The sequence below is a fragment of the Dermacentor albipictus genome, chromosome 2 (assembly GCF_038994185.2).
Source record: "Dermacentor albipictus isolate Rhodes 1998 colony chromosome 2, USDA_Dalb.pri_finalv2, whole genome shotgun sequence".
Lineage (NCBI taxonomy): Eukaryota > Metazoa > Arthropoda > Arachnida > Ixodida > Ixodidae > Dermacentor > Dermacentor albipictus.
The window spans coordinates 176,141,920-176,159,365 of record NC_091822.1 but is presented as its reverse complement, the minus strand read 5'-3'; the positions used below and the strand labels follow the sequence as shown (position 1 = coordinate 176,159,365).

General features: G+C 46.0%; 1 protein-coding gene across 2 annotated transcripts in view; it reads right to left on the bottom strand.

Moving 5' to 3' along the window:
• Window positions 1-17,446, bottom strand: part of LOC139056325 (structural maintenance of chromosomes protein 2-like) — an 84,294-nt gene that overhangs the window by 50,370 nt on the left and 16,478 nt on the right. For both annotated transcript variants that reach the window (XM_070534482.1, XM_070534481.1), the window contains exons 2-4: window positions 11,753-11,914; window positions 9,024-9,134; window positions 6,882-7,019 (exon numbers count right to left, since the gene is read on the bottom strand). In XM_070534482.1, coding sequence (XP_070390583.1) covers window positions 6,882-7,019; window positions 9,024-9,134; window positions 11,753-11,797 — 294 coding nt within the window. In that variant the 5' untranslated portion in view covers window positions 11,798-11,914. The remainder of the gene's footprint in view (window positions 1-6,881; window positions 7,020-9,023; window positions 9,135-11,752; window positions 11,915-17,446) is intronic.

Here is a 17,446-nt window from a genome sequence, read left to right as displayed (position 1 = left end):
AAAAAAAAATGAATGCATGTCTCTAACTGCCTATAAGGGCTAAAATTGGCACAGGCAGGTCCGCAAAAGTTCTTAAGGCCTGCCAGTACACTTATTAGGCATATCAGTGCTCGTGCTGTGACAGGAGATGGGGGTGCACGCGCGTATATTTAAGGAGTACATACTGTGTCCTGTGACAATTGCCCCTTCCCACGCTTGTTAAGCTTCGCCGCCTAACATTGCTGTAATGTGGCAAAGCTGACTTTCGGAGAATGGCATTACGAAACGCGCTGTGTGTGCTCTGAGAGCTTCGAAGCCAATGGCGAAGATTACAAACGTGGTGTTGGTGCCATTGCTGACAGCGGCGAATTCTTTCAATGAAAAACACGGCACTGCACGGCAAGAAGCTTAACAGCGAACGTAGAAGCAGCTAGGCCTAACGTTGCCGTGGTGGTAGCTACGGCTGCCGGCGGATCTGCGTGCGATAGTGCCAGTTCGAGGCGGCGAGATAATCAAAATGGCGGCGGTGGAGGCTTTGATTAATTCCATTTTAGACCTGCAGTCAGGGCAATATACATTTACTATATGGAGTACGTGGTGGTGCCGCAAAGCCGTGTAAATTATCGGGCATGTCCGAAAAAGCGTCTGGAAAATCGGTCGTTAACTACTCTGGCAACACATCGTGCCGATGACACGGCGCCAATGACGATTCATTGCGATTCCTCTGTTACTGGAGCGAGCATTAACACGACTTTCGTTCCCTTTCAATAAGGTTACAGCTAATTTTCCCTGACAGAAGCACAAATTCCCTGAGTTTTCCCTGAGTTTTTCCAGACTGTTCAAATTCCCTGAGAATTCCCGGTTTTCCCGGTTGGTAGACACCCTGCACTACGCATTCTTCTTGCAGGACGCCAAAATTGCAACAGAAAGATATACATCACATGGACGCCTGCTCTCACCCTCACGGAGGACGGTAACAACGAGGCGGCACACGACGCGGCTCGAGGGCTTACAGACCAAGCCGCAGTCGCAAGTGGCGCCCCGACACCCTCCGGACGTGACGGTGCGGTAAAGAGTGGGAATGGGAGGACAGAATGACCACACATAATGACATCACGAAACGCTGTAGGTTAAAGAGGGCCCTATTCCCGCGACCTCATGCAAAATTAACAAAAAATCAGTCTGTCGCATGGCGGCAGTTACAAACTAGTACGTATCCAAATCCAGCGGTCTCGCATATCATATATCCGGATTCTAACGGACAAATGCAACACATGTGAATCCAGAGCCACTCTGGAACAATGCCGAGGGATATATAACAATAACGAGAACAAGGCCTCTAGCAAAAGCCTTCGCACGCGTTGGGAAGCCGCACTGCTCAGCCCCGCCTTCGAGGATCAACTATGGGCCGTCCAGAGGGCCGAGGATGCCACCAGGACCCACGAACTCCTGGCCGTCATCTAGGCGGGGCCTTTGGCCCTCCCCACCAACTCGCAGGGCACACAATAAAGCTATTTCCTCCTCCTCCTCCTTTTCATTTTAACCCTTTGTGGTCGTTCAAGACAGGCACAAATTCGCTCATTTACACGCTACGCAGAAAAAGCGCTCAGATGAACAAACGCACTTAAGTGATTTATTTTTGAAAATTCATTTATTCCCGAGGCTCTGAACAGTACTTTGGCACTCTGTGGTAGCACTCTAAGTACACCTGGGTGAAGATCAGGATTTGTACTGCAGGTCTGCAGGGTCCTAATTGTCACTTGCTTTTAAATTATTCTCATTTGAGGACGTTTGCTGACCATTCAATCGCGAACAATATTTATCTACACCACTAAAACAATCCAATTCACTTAACTCAAGTGAATTTTGTCCATAAAACGAACATGCAGAGAACGCCGTCATCTTGTCGTCGCTTCACACTACAAATCACGCTAAAAATCTCTTTGAGCATGCAGGAAGGAAAAAAAATGTTGCCAGTGTCAGTAGACATTGCAAAGTGCACTTATTAGTTGGAAAAATTCCAGAAAGCTGGCACTATCAACCCAAATAACCGGCGAACACAAGCATGCATGCATGTTGGACACTTTCCGACATCTGAACAGAAGAGATATTTTTTCCATGTTGAGAGGGGCCCAACATATGACTGCAAAGGGTTCAGAGAAAGGCTACCAAAACAAACCCAAAGTTTGACATGCCTTTTATCATTTCTTACAGTGTTGTTCACGCAAGTTTGGATCCGTGGCCTGCTTACTTTAGCACAAAGTCTAAATCAAAGTGCTTTTCCTTCCAACCACACTCTGCAACTTTTCAAATGCTTAATTCTATGTTGAGAAACATTCCTTGGTGCAGTGAGATGTGTGACTATGCCGACCATGCAACAAAATGCGATGGCTGCTGTAACCGCATGACATCCACAACACCGGCTAGCAGCCACATATGGGCCAGCCAAGCCAGGCTGTTTCTGATGCATCTGTTCATCTTTCACACACAGTACTTTGAACTGAGCCTTCTCAGTGGCTTCCTTTACAAATACTTCAGTGGTGGAACAGCCATTTCAGCTTTAGGCGCAGGTCCTGGTGCAAGCAAAAAGCCGATTTGGCGCGGCAGCAAGCACTTTCGGCACAGGGTCCAACACACATGTGCTTATAATATACCATGCAAATTTTGACATTTAGTCAATATGTTGTGGATACAGGTTTCCACGAGGCTTATGCTGCGAGCACAGTCAGAAAAGAATGCGACGCTCCTCGACACAACGCACAACGGGCGCTATGGCCAGGTTCGTCGATACGACACAGAGAAGGCACCACAGACAGATCGTCAACAAATGCACGCTTATCAACCCAGGATGCAACACAGTGCGACAGTCACAGCTTGTGTGCAAAGGCTCACCGCAAGGCCGATTAGGATGCACGCCTGCAATGTACATGACATCCCACAATATACCGTATTTACTCGCATAACGATCGCACTTTTTTGTAAGAAAAAATTGATGCAAATTCAGGGGTGCGATCATTACGCGAGAGTTATATTTCCCGCGAAAAAAAAAAGTTTTTTTTTTGGCCCCCCGTTTGCTGCGGGATGCGGGTGCGGGACACCAAAACGAAAATGGTGGCCGGCGAAGCAAGCCGAACGCACCGAACGCGATTTTTTTTTCTTCTCGTGAGTACATTACATGCATTGAAACAGTTTTTTCCGTGTCAGTAATAAATAATATCGTTAATATCGGCAAGTTTGCGGCAATAACGTAGCCATGCCCACTTTGAGGGGGCAAAAACAGATGGGCACGCTTAGCTGCCAGTGACATAGAAACACATGGCGGGCATGCTGCAGAAACTGCAGCATCTGTCTTCTCTACTATCCTAATACCGCACGTTTGCGCTAAGGGTTGGTGAATATCTTAGCTGTGTTACAAGCGTTGGGGTATTAATAAAGTACACTTTCAACGTATCAGTGTAAACGTGGCTACTACCGCCCCTCGCGATTTGTTGCTTGCCCACGAGTGCAGATGAGAAGAATCGAAAGGTGCCTTTTTTGTTGTTGTTGACCGCAACTATTATAAAGCCTACACATAATAAAGGAAAGTTCCGTTGTACCTTTTTATGCGAAGCATATTACTAGAGCTCAACCCAGCTCCTCAGGCCCGGCGGTGTCGCCTTCAATACCACGTGACACCGTGACGTCACGACAGAGGAGAAACGGGGCTCCAACTCGCGCCGTCGGCGGTATATAAGCAGCTGCGCTTGCCTCTGCTAGACACTCATTAGGTGAGATGCCTCCTTGAGACAGAGCTGCTCGTTGGAATGAGAAGCGAAGGTTGCGGCGTGCTACAGAGACTGTTTCTAGGTGGCTTTGCTACGGCGCAGCGACTACGCGCCCCGCATCGGACGCGGTGAGCGTCGAGCAACGCAGCGTTCGGCGCGACAACGAAATGTGCGCCTGAGCAAGCGCCGCACGCCTGAGCCGACGCCGACGACACCGGCTTTTCTGCGACACGAGCTCCTTAACGCTGTCGCGTTAAAATAAAGGCTAGTATGCTTCGCATCCTGGGCTTAACCTTAGCTAAGCCACAGCCATTTTTTTTGTCATGGAAGTGCAGAAAGTGATGAAAGTAATGAAATGAGGCATCTACTTAAGAATGTTTGGTGCGTGCAGACTGCTTGGTTCGTCTTGAATAGTCGTTCGCGTAGCATTCAACAGATGGTAAGTGCGATCATTATTAGCTAGACTTGGCACACGACCTATCGCTGCGGCAAGTTCGGGGTGCGATCATTACGCGGGAAATTTTTTAAAAATCAAATTTTGACGACAAAATTCAGGGGTGCGATCATTACGCGAGTGCGATCATTATGTGAGTAAATACGGTACTCATGTCACGCCATGTACATTAGGGAGTTTTCAAATAGGGGCTGCACAGGTTTCGCAGCCGCAAGGAAAAAAAATAAAACAGCATCAGTGCCACTGCGCATGCGCGAAACACAAACAGGGTTTTGCATTTGCGTCGGTGACTTTGTCACCGAAATAACCCCCGACCGAAGCTCGACGCAATACTTTTGCGTCAACAAGCATGCCTCACCCATTGAAGTGGCGGCTCTCGCCGTGTATCACATGTAACCTCATTCGCTAATACCACTTTTAACTATGCACCACGTGCGATTCTGACCGCAGTGGATCCTTCCAAAGCCCCGCCATCACACATAAACACAGAAAAAGCTTTAACTTTAATCCTAGAATGTGACATCCTCCTTCGGCAAACTCCGTGGTACCACACATATAATTTCTCACTATATAGCGAGAAACTATGGACGGGCCTCTACTTCCTTCTATGATGATGATGATAGTGTGCTGTTGGTTTTGATTTACGTTTTGCTAGCTGCTAAGCATCGACAGAAGGAGGGATTCACTCTTATGCATTTTTGGTGCAGGCTCTGCGCAATTTCCCACTAAAATGCCATTTTGGGACAGGATGGCGCAAAGGCCCACTCTCGGCGGAGTTTGGCACAGCTGTTCCACCACTGATGCTTATTATGCAATGCAAAATTAAGCAGCTTCATGCAAAAGGAAACTATAGTAACCAGGGTGTCTACCAAGTTGACATTTCCAAATTCCCTGAGTTTTCCAGGTTTTCCCTGAGCACCTTTGCGAAATTCCCTGAATGAGCCAGAACTTTGTTTTATGTCAAGACAGGCTGACACCACGTTGCCCGATGCTGTCACTCTCTAGTAAGCATGCTGAAAAAAAAAAAGACTTAATCCAGTTTGAATAGTAAGGAGTAATATCTATTTTATTTAAAAAGAAAACAGAAGGAAGGTGCGAGTAAAATGCACAGAGAAAGAAATGGTAAAGCCCATTCCAAATTGAGTCGAACATTTTCAAATACGAATGAAAAGGAGATGCATACATAAGTAAATATTTTTTTAATATCAGCTATTTCCATCAACTGACAGCAAGCTCATCTGTATGAGGTCCTGAACTTTGTCACAACTAAGGTTCTCTCTCAGCAGCTGGGAAGTCAACCTCAACTGTCCTGACATACTCTCAGCCCGTACACAACATGTCAGTGTTGGGTTTCACTGCTTAAACAATTTATTTTGGTTTGGATGAGGGACACCTGTGTCTCAGCGTCAGCCAACACTTAGTTTTTTTAGCTCAAGCTCCTTCAAAAAGGCGCCGGCAATTCCTTTCCCGTTAATTCCTCAGTGCGTCGGTCCTTTCTGTTCTCATCCTCCTTCTACCACGCTTTCACCGCATGGATCATCTGAAGCATCCTCTTGGTCAGTTGTACAGTCAACATTTGATTTTCGGATTTCCGAGGGGCCGCAAAAAAAAAAAAAAAAAAAACGGGCAGTCTGAAAAAGATTAATGCATGTCTTTAACTGCCTTTAAGGGCTAAAATTACCACAGGCAAGCCTGAAAAAGCTCTGAAGGCCTGCCAGTACGCTTATTAGGCATATCAGGGCTTGTACTGTGACAGGAGACGGGGTGCACGCATGTGTAATTAAGGAATACATACTATGTCCCGTGACAATTGCCCCCTTCCCACGCTTGTTATGCTTCACCGCCTAACACTAGTGCACTGAGGCGAAGCTAACTTTCGGAGACTGGCATTACGCAACGCACTGTGCTCTGCGAGTTTCAAAGCCAATCGCGAGGATTACAAAGGCGGAGTCGGTGCCATTGGTGATAGCGGCGAATTCTTTCAATGAAAAACACGGCACCGCATGGCAAGAAGCTTAATAGCGAACATAGAAGCAGCTAGGCCTAACGTTGCCGCGGTGGTGGTTACGGCTGCCAACGGATCTGCCTGCGAGAGTGCCGGTTCGAGGCGGCGAGATAATCAAAATAGCGGCGGTGGCGGCTTTGATTAATGCCATTTCAGACCTGCAGTCAGGGCAATATACATTGACCATATGGAGTATGTGGCGGTGCCGCAAAACCGTGCAAATTATCGGGCATGTCCGAAAAATCGGGCGTCTAGAAAATCGGTCGTTAACTACTCTGGCAATACATCGTGCCGATGACACGGCGTTAATGACGATTCGTTGCGATTCCTCTGTTACTGGAGCCAGCATTAACACGACTTTCGTTCCCTTTCAATAGAGTTACAGCTAATTTTCCCTGATGGAAGCACAAATTCCCTGAGTTTTCCCTGAGTTTTTCCAGACTGTTCAAATTCCCTGAGAATTCCCGGTTTTCCCGGTTGGTAGACACCCTGAGTAACTTAAAGAACACCGATATTGTAGGCTAACAATGCGATTCACATGCAAGTAAGTACGATGATACACGACAATTCGCAAGCACAAATGCTTGTTCACATAGAAGCAGGAATAAAAGTAAACAAAGAACAAGCAGCCAGGAATGTGTGTGTAGTCAGGGTTAGGTAATTTACAGCAGACACTGACCTCAGTCTGGACATACTGCCACGCGACATACAACTTCGTCAGGTGATCCAGCTCTCGCGACACCTTGGTGTAGTCCAGGTACGCCTGCCTCTCCTCCTTCAGCTTGTTCAGCGTAGGCGTGATCTCCTCATTCAGCAACTGAAATGCCCACACACAAATCAGACGTGTGGTGCAACACAAAACTTCAAAGAGGCATCAAAACATGTTCCTTTGAAACTGAGGTTATTCTGAAATCTGCAAGCTTCCCTCTCCTCTGAGATGCTAGTCTAGACACTGCCAAATTCGCCATCTGAACAGCTCTGATCACAGTGCTGTTGTGGCCTTCCTGATTGGCTCAAAACACCAGCATGGTGGAATTAAACCACATGGCCGCCCATGGTCATTGCAAGCATGCTGGCTAACAAAGTTACCACAAATGAAAGATCAGCACCTGTGACTGGAAAATGATCTGGCGTTTGCAACACTTAGCACTGGAGGCCATGAATAGAACTGCAACAAAAATGTCAGGCTGTTCATGCTTTCCCATTACATAGGCTAACAGCTGTCAGAGAATAGTGGAGAGAAAAGCTTTTGCACCACCTAAAATACAGCAGCTGGCCCAGAGATGATGATGATGAGAAAATCTTAACTACAACAGCAATGTCACAATGTTGACGAAAACACCAAAGACAGCATGACAGCTAACACCTTCTTTTCTTTCAGGTGGTTTCTAAACTCCATTTCATACTTAGCAGGGAACGTTGCCGAAGCTATGCAAGTAGTGCAGTCATAAAAGTCTCCGCGCCATTCACAGTGCAGTTGGTTTTGATGTGCAATGATTTCTACACAATTAATAATTGTACGTACGGTTAAGTCAGATCTCGTTATTTGTGCACCTTCGTGTTCCCAAATGTGACATACCTACTATGTTCTCGTCGTGAGCGCAAGGGGTGTGCTGCAGCAGATGCAGAAACGTGCCACTCAACTCATTTGGTGGTAAATAGGTGCATATCTGCTATGTTTTCCACGTTACAAATCACTTTCATATTTTGTAACACAAGAGTACAAGACGATGTTACACCTACCTGCATGACACATGCCCATATCTTTCTTTCATGTGTGATGCACAACTCTTCGCTCTAGCTTTTACAGCGTTGCCTGCTAGCATGAAACGAAGTATACTCAGGAAACAAGATAAGACAGCAGCAACAAATGATATGACAGTGTGGGGAAGTACTACGACTCGCACTGACAAAAGTTTACCAGATGTTAACGAAAACTGCAATGTCGTATGAAATGGAAACGCCCATTCTGCAGCTCGGGAATGTAGACAGACATCAGCGTTCTGTGAAGCACCATTGATAGCTAGCTGATAAAGAGCTCAAGAAAGAGTGCAAGGGTTTAGAAAAGAGCATAGAAGGATCGTGGAAGACAGGCCAGAGTTGTCGACAAGCAGACCTCAAGACCAGCTAACCAGAGTAAAGGAGTGACAGGGCAGTGCAACAGCGTCCAAAGCTAGCATACAACCACAGCCAGCCGTTGGTTCACCCCTGGCAACAAGGGCACCAGTCAGCCAACCACTAAAACCATCAACCAGCATCCATAAGCCTCTTCCGAAGATCTTGAACCAAATGAGAAATTTTCTCCTTTTGCAATTTTCTTGCAAAGGACTTGGGGATTCCAGCGACGAATGGCCGTGGACTTCAAGACAACCACGGGAGTGAGCCGATAACAATTATCGCTGGCTGTCATATAGTAATAGCCTTATGAACTCACAAAGTAGGTGCGAACTTAACTGAAATTCATGCAGCTGCAGCAGCGTGTGGAAATTGCTGAACTACAGAAATGTTCTAAAGTCAATGATGATAGCTTGCCATTACTGTAGATTTAATTTCACATTGGTAAATTTTTTCGGAAAACAAGAAATACGTGTTAGAATCAAATACTTATGGTAATCGCTAAGCTGTCTCCCTGTCTGTGCCACGACTTCTGTGTGTCCGGGGTGAACCCAAACACATTGTGAATGGCAGCAACGTTACAACACATTACCACACAATCCCTCGAGGGATAAACAATGTACCAGTGATCAAGAGTGAACACACCAAGCTCAAAACAGTATAGTAGAGCAGCAAACAAAGGGAGCATGGTAAAGGCTGGCCTTACACTGTCCAGTTCGGCCAGCTTGGCTTCCTTCTTCTCGATGGTGCGCTGTGCCACCTGCTTTTTGCTCTCATACATACGTGTGCCAGCGGCTTCCTCGATCATGGCTAAGATCTGCAATAGAACATGTGAACATGTACTGCCATGTGCTTTCCTCTGACAGTTGCTATTTGGCAAACAAGATCTGCAGAAATCCGCAAGGTTGAAGCAGTTTTGTGAAAGGAAAAATTGTCGGCCTCTCAAAAGTAGCAGAAAGCTATATAGGTTTCTCAGAAAGAAAGCTTCAGAGTTGAGAAACGAACGAGGGACCAACAGCCTTTCCGGGGTGGCCGCTCTACCATCGGTGTTACCCAGGAGGTTAGCAAATCACAGAGCCAGGCTGAATTAATCAACTCGAAGCACAAGAACATTGAATATAGCAAATAAGTTCTGCAGAAATCCACACAGAAACCCATATTGGTTTATTTCTTAAAAAACCCTACAGGTGTCCTTCATAGCTTAATGCTACTATTGTCTGGATGAAAATGTTTCCTTTCAATCACTATTTGAGTCGGTTTCTGACAAGATTCCGTCAGTTTTTTGGAGTGACAATACACACATCAATAAGTGACAATACATGGTAGAACATTGTCGATGAGTTTATAAAAGGAATGCTGCATTGCTCAAATTTAACTCTGAAGGGCACAACAAGAGCAGGGATCGAATTCTGTCTAAAGCATTAGAAGTGTGCTTTCAATCATGTGGCATTCACAAAAGGTTAAATTTGAACGCTGAGAAACATATTCCTCTTCATCATTATCGGCAGCCTATTTATGCCCACTGCAGGATGATGGCCTCTACCAGCTATCTCTAATTAGTACCATTGTCTTGCGCTAACAGATTCCAAGTTCTGCCTGAAAATTTCCCAATTTCAAAACCCCATCTAATTTTTTGCCATCCTTGACTGTGCTTCCCTTCCCTTGGCACCAATTCTGTGACTCTAATGGTCCAGTGGTTATCTTACCTATCCATTACGTGGCCTGCCCAACTACACTTATTTCTCTGAATGTCAACTAGAATATCGGCTACGCCCACTTGCTCTCTGATCCCGTCTCTCTTCCTGTCTGTTAACGTTATGCCTAACATTTTTCATACCCTTGCTCGCTGCGCAGTCCTGGACTTCTTCTCAAGCCACTTTGTCCCATACTGTCCCACTTTGTTTCTGTCCCATACATTAGTATTGGAAAAATGAAATACTAATTGTATACTTTTCAAGGATAGCAGTATGGTGCCACTCATCACTTTGTAATGCTTGTCATATGCACTGCATTGCATAATGCACAGTGCATTGCAAACCATTTCTTTTTCAGCAAATTTTCTTCTCATGATCATGGTCCCTGGTGAGTAATTCACCTAAATAGACATACTCTTGTACAAATTCTAGAGGCTGACTGCTAATCACGAATTCTTCCTCTCCTGCCAGGCTGTTGAACATTACCTTTGTCTTCTGGAAATTAATCATCAACCCTACTGTAACACTTTGTTGACTAAGGTCTTCAGTCATCTGTTGCAAGCCATCTTCAGCGTTAACAATTGCTGAACAGGACAATGTCACCTCCAAGCTGAGATACTTGCCATTGATCCCCATTGCTAATCCTTTCCAGTCTACTAGCTTGAATACCTCTTATAAGTATGCAGTGAACAGCATTGCAGAGATTATGTCTTCTTGCTTGACGTCTTTCTTGATTTGTATTTTTCCAGTTTCCTACAACATATTTTACACATTGTATTGTATACACATTGTAGAGGATAAAAAAAGTGGGACTTGGTGTGCCACTATCTGCTTAAGTCATTTATACAATAAACGAGAAGTGTTTGTCTTGATTACCCACTTCTACTTCATTACAGCTGCCTATGACATGACCAGAAGAGCTGGTGTACACTAGTACACTATACATACAACCAATGCATCAAGCACCCTTTCAAACAGCTGGCTGCTTTTATCACAAAACTTCTCAGGAAAGCAGATGCTCTTTGGAAAGGCACAAAGGCTTCATGTATTCCTCATGGTGTTACTGTCATGTGTGGGTAAATATAATAAGTGGATAATCTATTCTTAGTATGAATTGGCACACAAATTGCAACGTCCGAGAACATTAAAATCAAGAAAGCACATACGTGCTATGAACACATGTCCTCAAGTGTTTGCAAAAAACAGTGAAAGAAATAATACACCATTGTGGAGAAGGAAGAGAAAATAAGCAGCCTGTGCGAGCGTTCTACTTTATTTATGAATATGAAATTTAACGCAAACAAAATGTTCAACTTCAGTGCATAAACACACAAAAATGTCCCAGGTTACGTTATTGCCTTGAATAATGTACAACAAACGTACAAACTGATTGTTGCAGTACCTGCATCAAATAGGGCTGCATGCATTTGTTTGATGCCCTTTTGCTCATTTTTACTACACATGCATTACAACAACTCCCCCACAGTGAACAACTTTCGACCGTAGTGCTAATACTTCGTTGCTACAGCACAGTGTAGTTGCTCTATGACATGGGCTACATGTTCCACTGTCTAGCCAGCAGTTAGGCATCTTCAACGTTCTCCACCGTGGGTACATCATTTGGGAGATCGCATGTAACAGAGCGATATCAATTGGGTTATGATGTGTCGTGCTTTGCGGCGCATGGGTAAGACCCAGTCGCAACGCAGATGACCATAATTCACAAGCCAGTCCAACAAACCTCAGTTGGCTTCATGTTGAGCACTTTGGTGATACGGCCCTGCATAATCAGGAAGTGAGGGTTGTTGACGTTGAGTTGCACTGATCCAAACAAGTCCTGCACCCGGTTGCTGGTTGCCGTCACGCCATTGATGAGGTACTTGTTCCTGCCACCTACCACCACCTGCATCCACCAAACAAAGGCGTTCACAACAGGACATGACTCAACCTGCATTTGTTAATGCAACAGCACTTATTGGCACTGGATAAGCATTGCATACTATGTGAACTTGTACAAGTGAATGCATTACCCTCTGAGGATCTGCTGTACTTGAATAAACATAACGTGACCAAGGATGTAACACAAAGAATTACTGGAAACTTGGACGCAAAAGATGGATTATAACAGGAACTAGCAATCCTTAATGCAACTGTGGTGAAGAGTTCAATGATGATGTTTTAGCACAATGTCATGCGCAGTGCCACAGTTCTTTCATAACTACGTTGTTTTTCTTCAAACAAAACTTCTGTAAAAATGTTTGATATGGCCACCCAAAGAACCTGTGACCCAAAACAGCGAAGTAAGTGGAGAAACAGTGCATTTTTACCACAAATATTAGGGCACATATCTCTACACTGATATCATCCACAGAATTTATTCCAAATGGATATGCCTCACAAACTCGTGGGCTACGATTCAGAACTTGCAATATGTGCCATAATTAGTGAAATTGTCAGAAAATAAAATTATGATTAATTCATTGTTTAATATTATGGCATGGGTACGCACAAACGGCAGCATCTCCGTTTGCAAGGACAAAGCAACTATGTCATGTTCATTAAGACAAAAAGCTTTACGTTTAACCTAAACACATGGCCATACATGTCAGCCTTATGATTTAAAGGATGCTACGGCCGAAGCCAGAAAATACTGAAATTCGGTGAAAAATATTAAATATTGTTTGATTACTCCTCCCGTTTCCAATTTTTTGAAGGTTTGCAGGTTTTGTTCAGTACAGATGCTGTGAACAGGCACTTTGCTTTTAGATGCAGCAAGAATGGTCTGTGTCACAGTCCTGGATTGATGAAATATTCACATAACAATAACCCAAACTTTCATTGCCGGATAAGTTGATCGTGCTGCTACACAAGTAGCTCTGTATAATCGACATGTCCAGAAAAACAGCTGTAATGAGGTTTATTGGCTGCGGAGGTAGGGTAGCTAACACGGCGGTCAAGCAGCAGCAAAAGTCTCAGCACAAGCAGCAAACCCCGTGCCCAGGTGATGATGAGTGGCCAGCGTTCATCACTTCACTACAATTTTACATCCGTGAATGAAAAGGAGCCGTCCTATGAGCGGGTCACAGTACACCTTAAGGCACTGCACGTGGACAATATCTCGTCCCCGACAGTGCGTTTGAAGACAGCGTGACTGGTTCGAAGACATAGTTCACGGGAGATATGCACCCAATATGCAGTAAGGGCGTTCGTACTTGGGAAGTAGTTTCAATGAGAGACCAGCTGCGTTGGCAGGAACTGACAACCACACAAGCACGCCAGGAAGGAAAGTGGGTGCATCAGTATTGGTGGGGCAACTGCTCTTCTGGTGTTCCTGGTTACATGAAGTTGAGGCCTGTGCGAGTTCACGGCATTCCTCAGCAGTGTCTCGCAGCAGCAGAAACGGATGCACACTCGGATGCATCAGGCCAGTATGGGAGAATTGTGTCGATAGTGTGTGACAGATGGTGGCCGTACAATAAGAAAAATAGCGAAAAACCAGTCGTGATCTGTATCGCAGTGTTGTATGCATAAGTGACAAAGGGTAGAACGAGGTCCCAATTTGTGCGGCCAGAGGCGACATATATTACAAGCACGTCGCCAAGCGTATGGTTGAAGCGTTAAGTGAGCCCGTTGGTTAGAGGGCAACAGGCAGTAGTTGTCCGAGGAACAACACGGCATCGATCGAGGATGGCCTCAACGACATCGGACAAAAAGGCGCAGCCGTGATCACTGAGCAGTGCCTGGAGTGGACCATGGCGAAGAATAAAACTGCAAAGGAGGAACGACACAACATTGCGCGGTGTAGCTGCCGTTAGGGTGGCGGTGTCAGCGTATTGTGCAAGATCATCAATTGTGACGATGGCCCAGCAGTTACCAGCAGTTGTTAGGGGAAGTGGCCCAGCTAAATCAATGCTGACACGTTCTAATGGCTGTGCAGGGCAAGGTAGAGGCTGTGGAGCACTTGGCAACTCGGGGGCAGATTTGCGATGTTAGAAATCAGGTCAAGAGCGAACAAACTTTCAAACATAGTTGTACATCTCTCACCAGTAGTACTGCTGTCAAAGACGGTAAGTTTTGAACTCCCAAGTGACCACACTGCAGATCAGCCTGGAAGGATATGCAGATTTCGGAGAGCAGGCTTCGAGGTATTACCAATAACCACTGGCAGCCGTCTGAGAAATAATTACATTGGTGAAGCAGGTCACCGTGAATGGCAAAATTGTGAGCTTGACAACGCAGCATGCGAGTTGTCGGTCGTGTTGACGAATCGGAGAGAGTCTATTAAGGAGGCAATCCAGTGGTCCTTGCACTGCTCGGAAGTGATGGTTCCAATGTCAATGGAAGAAATGGTAGACTGAGATGCTGAGGAACAGGGAATGTTGTCGGGCAAGGGAGAGCGTGACAGGGTGTCCGCATCAGAACGCTGGTGTCCATTTTGGTACACGACGTGGATGTTAAAGTCTTGTAGCCGAAGTGCCTGGCAAGCAAGGTGGCCTGAAGGATCTTTTGAAGAGAGCCAACAAAGTGCATGATGGTCTGTGACAACATCGAATGGGCGACCATACAAATAAGGACGGAACTTAGCAATGGCCCAGATGATGGCTAAACATTCTTTCTCAGTCCCACTGTAGTTGCCCTCGGCTTTTGTCAGTGTTCGACTTGCGTATGCAACGACAAATTCACCAAATGTACGTTTACATTGCACAAGGACAGCGCTGAGGCCGACACCGCTGGAATTCATGTGCACTTTCATAGGGGCTGTGGGGTCATAATAGCCCAAAATTGTAGGTGAAGTAAGAAGATGGCACAGACTCATGAAAGCATCCTCGCACTTCGATGACCATGAGGAGAGAGTGCCATTGCTTCCGAGCAGCTTTGTCAGGGGTGATATGATGGTGGCAAAACTTCTAATGAACCACCTGAAGTAGCAAGAGAGTCCAACGAAACTACGTACTAGTTCTTTTATCGACGTTGGTTTACGGAATTCTGCAACGGCTGAAGTTTGGTCAGATCGGGGAGGACGCTGTCCTTGAATACGACATGACTGAGTATTGTAAGCTGTCTTGCTGAAAAGCAGCCCTTTCTTAAGTTCCGATGCAGGCCAGTATTCGTCAAGCTTGTCAGGACACATTTAAGCTGCTGAAGATGCGCGGTGAAGCCCGGACCATACAGAATATCATCAAGATAGCACAGGCGTGTGTGCCACTTCAAGCCACGAAAAACTGTGTCCATCATGTGCTCAGATGTTGCAGGTGCATTACAAAGTTAAAAAGGCGTGTTCAATTCATATAAGCCATCAGGCATAACAAATGCTGTCTTCGGCTGGTCAACTTCTGCCACTGACACTTGCCAATATCCCTGAGGCAAATCTAATGAAGAAAAGAATTTTGCACCTTGCAGGCAGTCAGTGGCGTCATCTATGTGCGGTAAGGGATAACATCCTTGCAAGTGAATTTGTTGAGGTGTCGGTAGTCTATACAGAAGCGAACAGAGCCATCGTTTTTTGTAACAGGAGACACCCACGCGAATCACCTGACAGCAAAGAATGTCGTCGACTTGCTCATTGATGACATGACGCTCAGAAGCAAATACACCATATGGATGTTGTTGCAATAGCGGGTGGGAGGTGGTGCCAATGGCATGCATAACTGTGGACGTGCAGTCCAAAGAAGTTTGTGTGACATCGAAAAAAGAACAAAATTCATTTAACACACATAGGAGCTGTGAATGCTAGACTGGTGTAAGATCATCAGCGATGGAGGTACCAAACACGTCGGTGGACAATTCTGTAGACATAGATAAAGCATGCAGGTTAGGGTGGCTGGCAGAGGCTGCATCATCAATGCATATGTCAATGACTTGCTTGTCTTCTATGGCTTCCACACTGCCTAGGCATTCTCCTCGAAGCAGTGTCACAGGATACGGAAGCGGGTTCGAAAAAAAGAGGTTGCTGCTGCCTTGCATAATGTCAACAGCAGCAAAAGGTAGCACAACAGCTTTCGGTTTAAGGAACAGGCCAGATGGAGAAAATAGTGCAACTGCGTCAGAGAAGCTGCTGCAGCACACGGGCAAAAGCGCTGAGGCATTGGGGGAATGTTCATATCTTTCTTCACAAGCAGTTCACAGGGAATGGGCAGAATGTTGGCTGAGGCATTGGAGGGAATATTTGTACCTTCCTTCACAAGCAGTTTACAGGGAATGGGCAGAATGTCGGCTAAGGTCACATTTACCAAAGGTGATAATTCAACTTCAGCATGTGCACAATCAATGACGACGTTACGATGTGAAAGAAAGTCCCAACCGAGGACAACGTCATGAGAGCGCGAAGAAATAACAATAAATTCAATGGTATACAGGACATCCTCAATAACCACCCGTGCCGCCAGAGGGTGAACATGCTGAGCACCTGCTGGGCAAAGAGAGAACCCTAAAAGTGGCGTAACTTTCCGAAGTCACCGACAGAGTTTTGCATGTATAAAAGAGATGGCGGCTTCAGTGTCCACAAGAGCTAATGCGCATACACCTTCAACACAAACTTCTATAAAATTTGATGGGCGACTGTGAGGACTTGTGTAGTCTGACGGCACCGCAGTCCTTGCCTCGTGGGCTGTGACAATCAGTTTTCCTCTTCTCAAGTTATATAACGAGGTCACATCGGCAATAGTGAGCAGCGACGCGGAGAAGGTGAACGGTGGGTAACGGGCATTGGTCGAACAGCTGATGGGGCCGAAGACGAGTCCCAAGAGCTGCAAAATGGCTTTGGCACGCCTGTATCAGGGGACGTCATGAGTGATGCAGCACCAGTTGATTGAGCACGTCGACAAAAGTGGGTTATGTGACTGGCGCAGCCACAAACAAAGCATATTGGCCAATCAACGGACATACGCCACGAGTTTGCGACGGCAGGTACAGTCCAGGTCACATGGCACAGTGTACGTGCCGCTTGGTGAAACAACTGGACGGCAACATGGGGTAGCACGTCAGCATAACTGAGGGGCAGAGCTGCAGCTACAGGGGATGGTCGGGGCCTGGTGACGACTTCAGCATAACTGAGAGGCACCGCTACAGGGATTTATTGGCGGTGAAGGGACAAGGCCCCGGCAATTTTTTGCTCAATCGCGTGGCAGAGCGAGGGCCCAAAATCTGGAGCAGGCTGTTGAATATGCCGTGGCTGAACGAAGGGCACTAAGGAAAGCTGGCAGGCAACTTCCTCACGCACAAATTCCTTTTATCAGTGAGCAGCATTGACTGGTCGGAAATGGCAGCCAATCCAGCCAAATGTTGGTCGTGCGAAGGTCTGCTACAAAGCGCAGATTCTTCGCAAGCTGCATGCTGAAAACGTCATCCACTATTCCTTTCATAACATTCTTGATTCGGTCTGACACTGATGTGGTCACATCACTCTCTTGCACAAATCTAGAATGTCTTTTTGTAG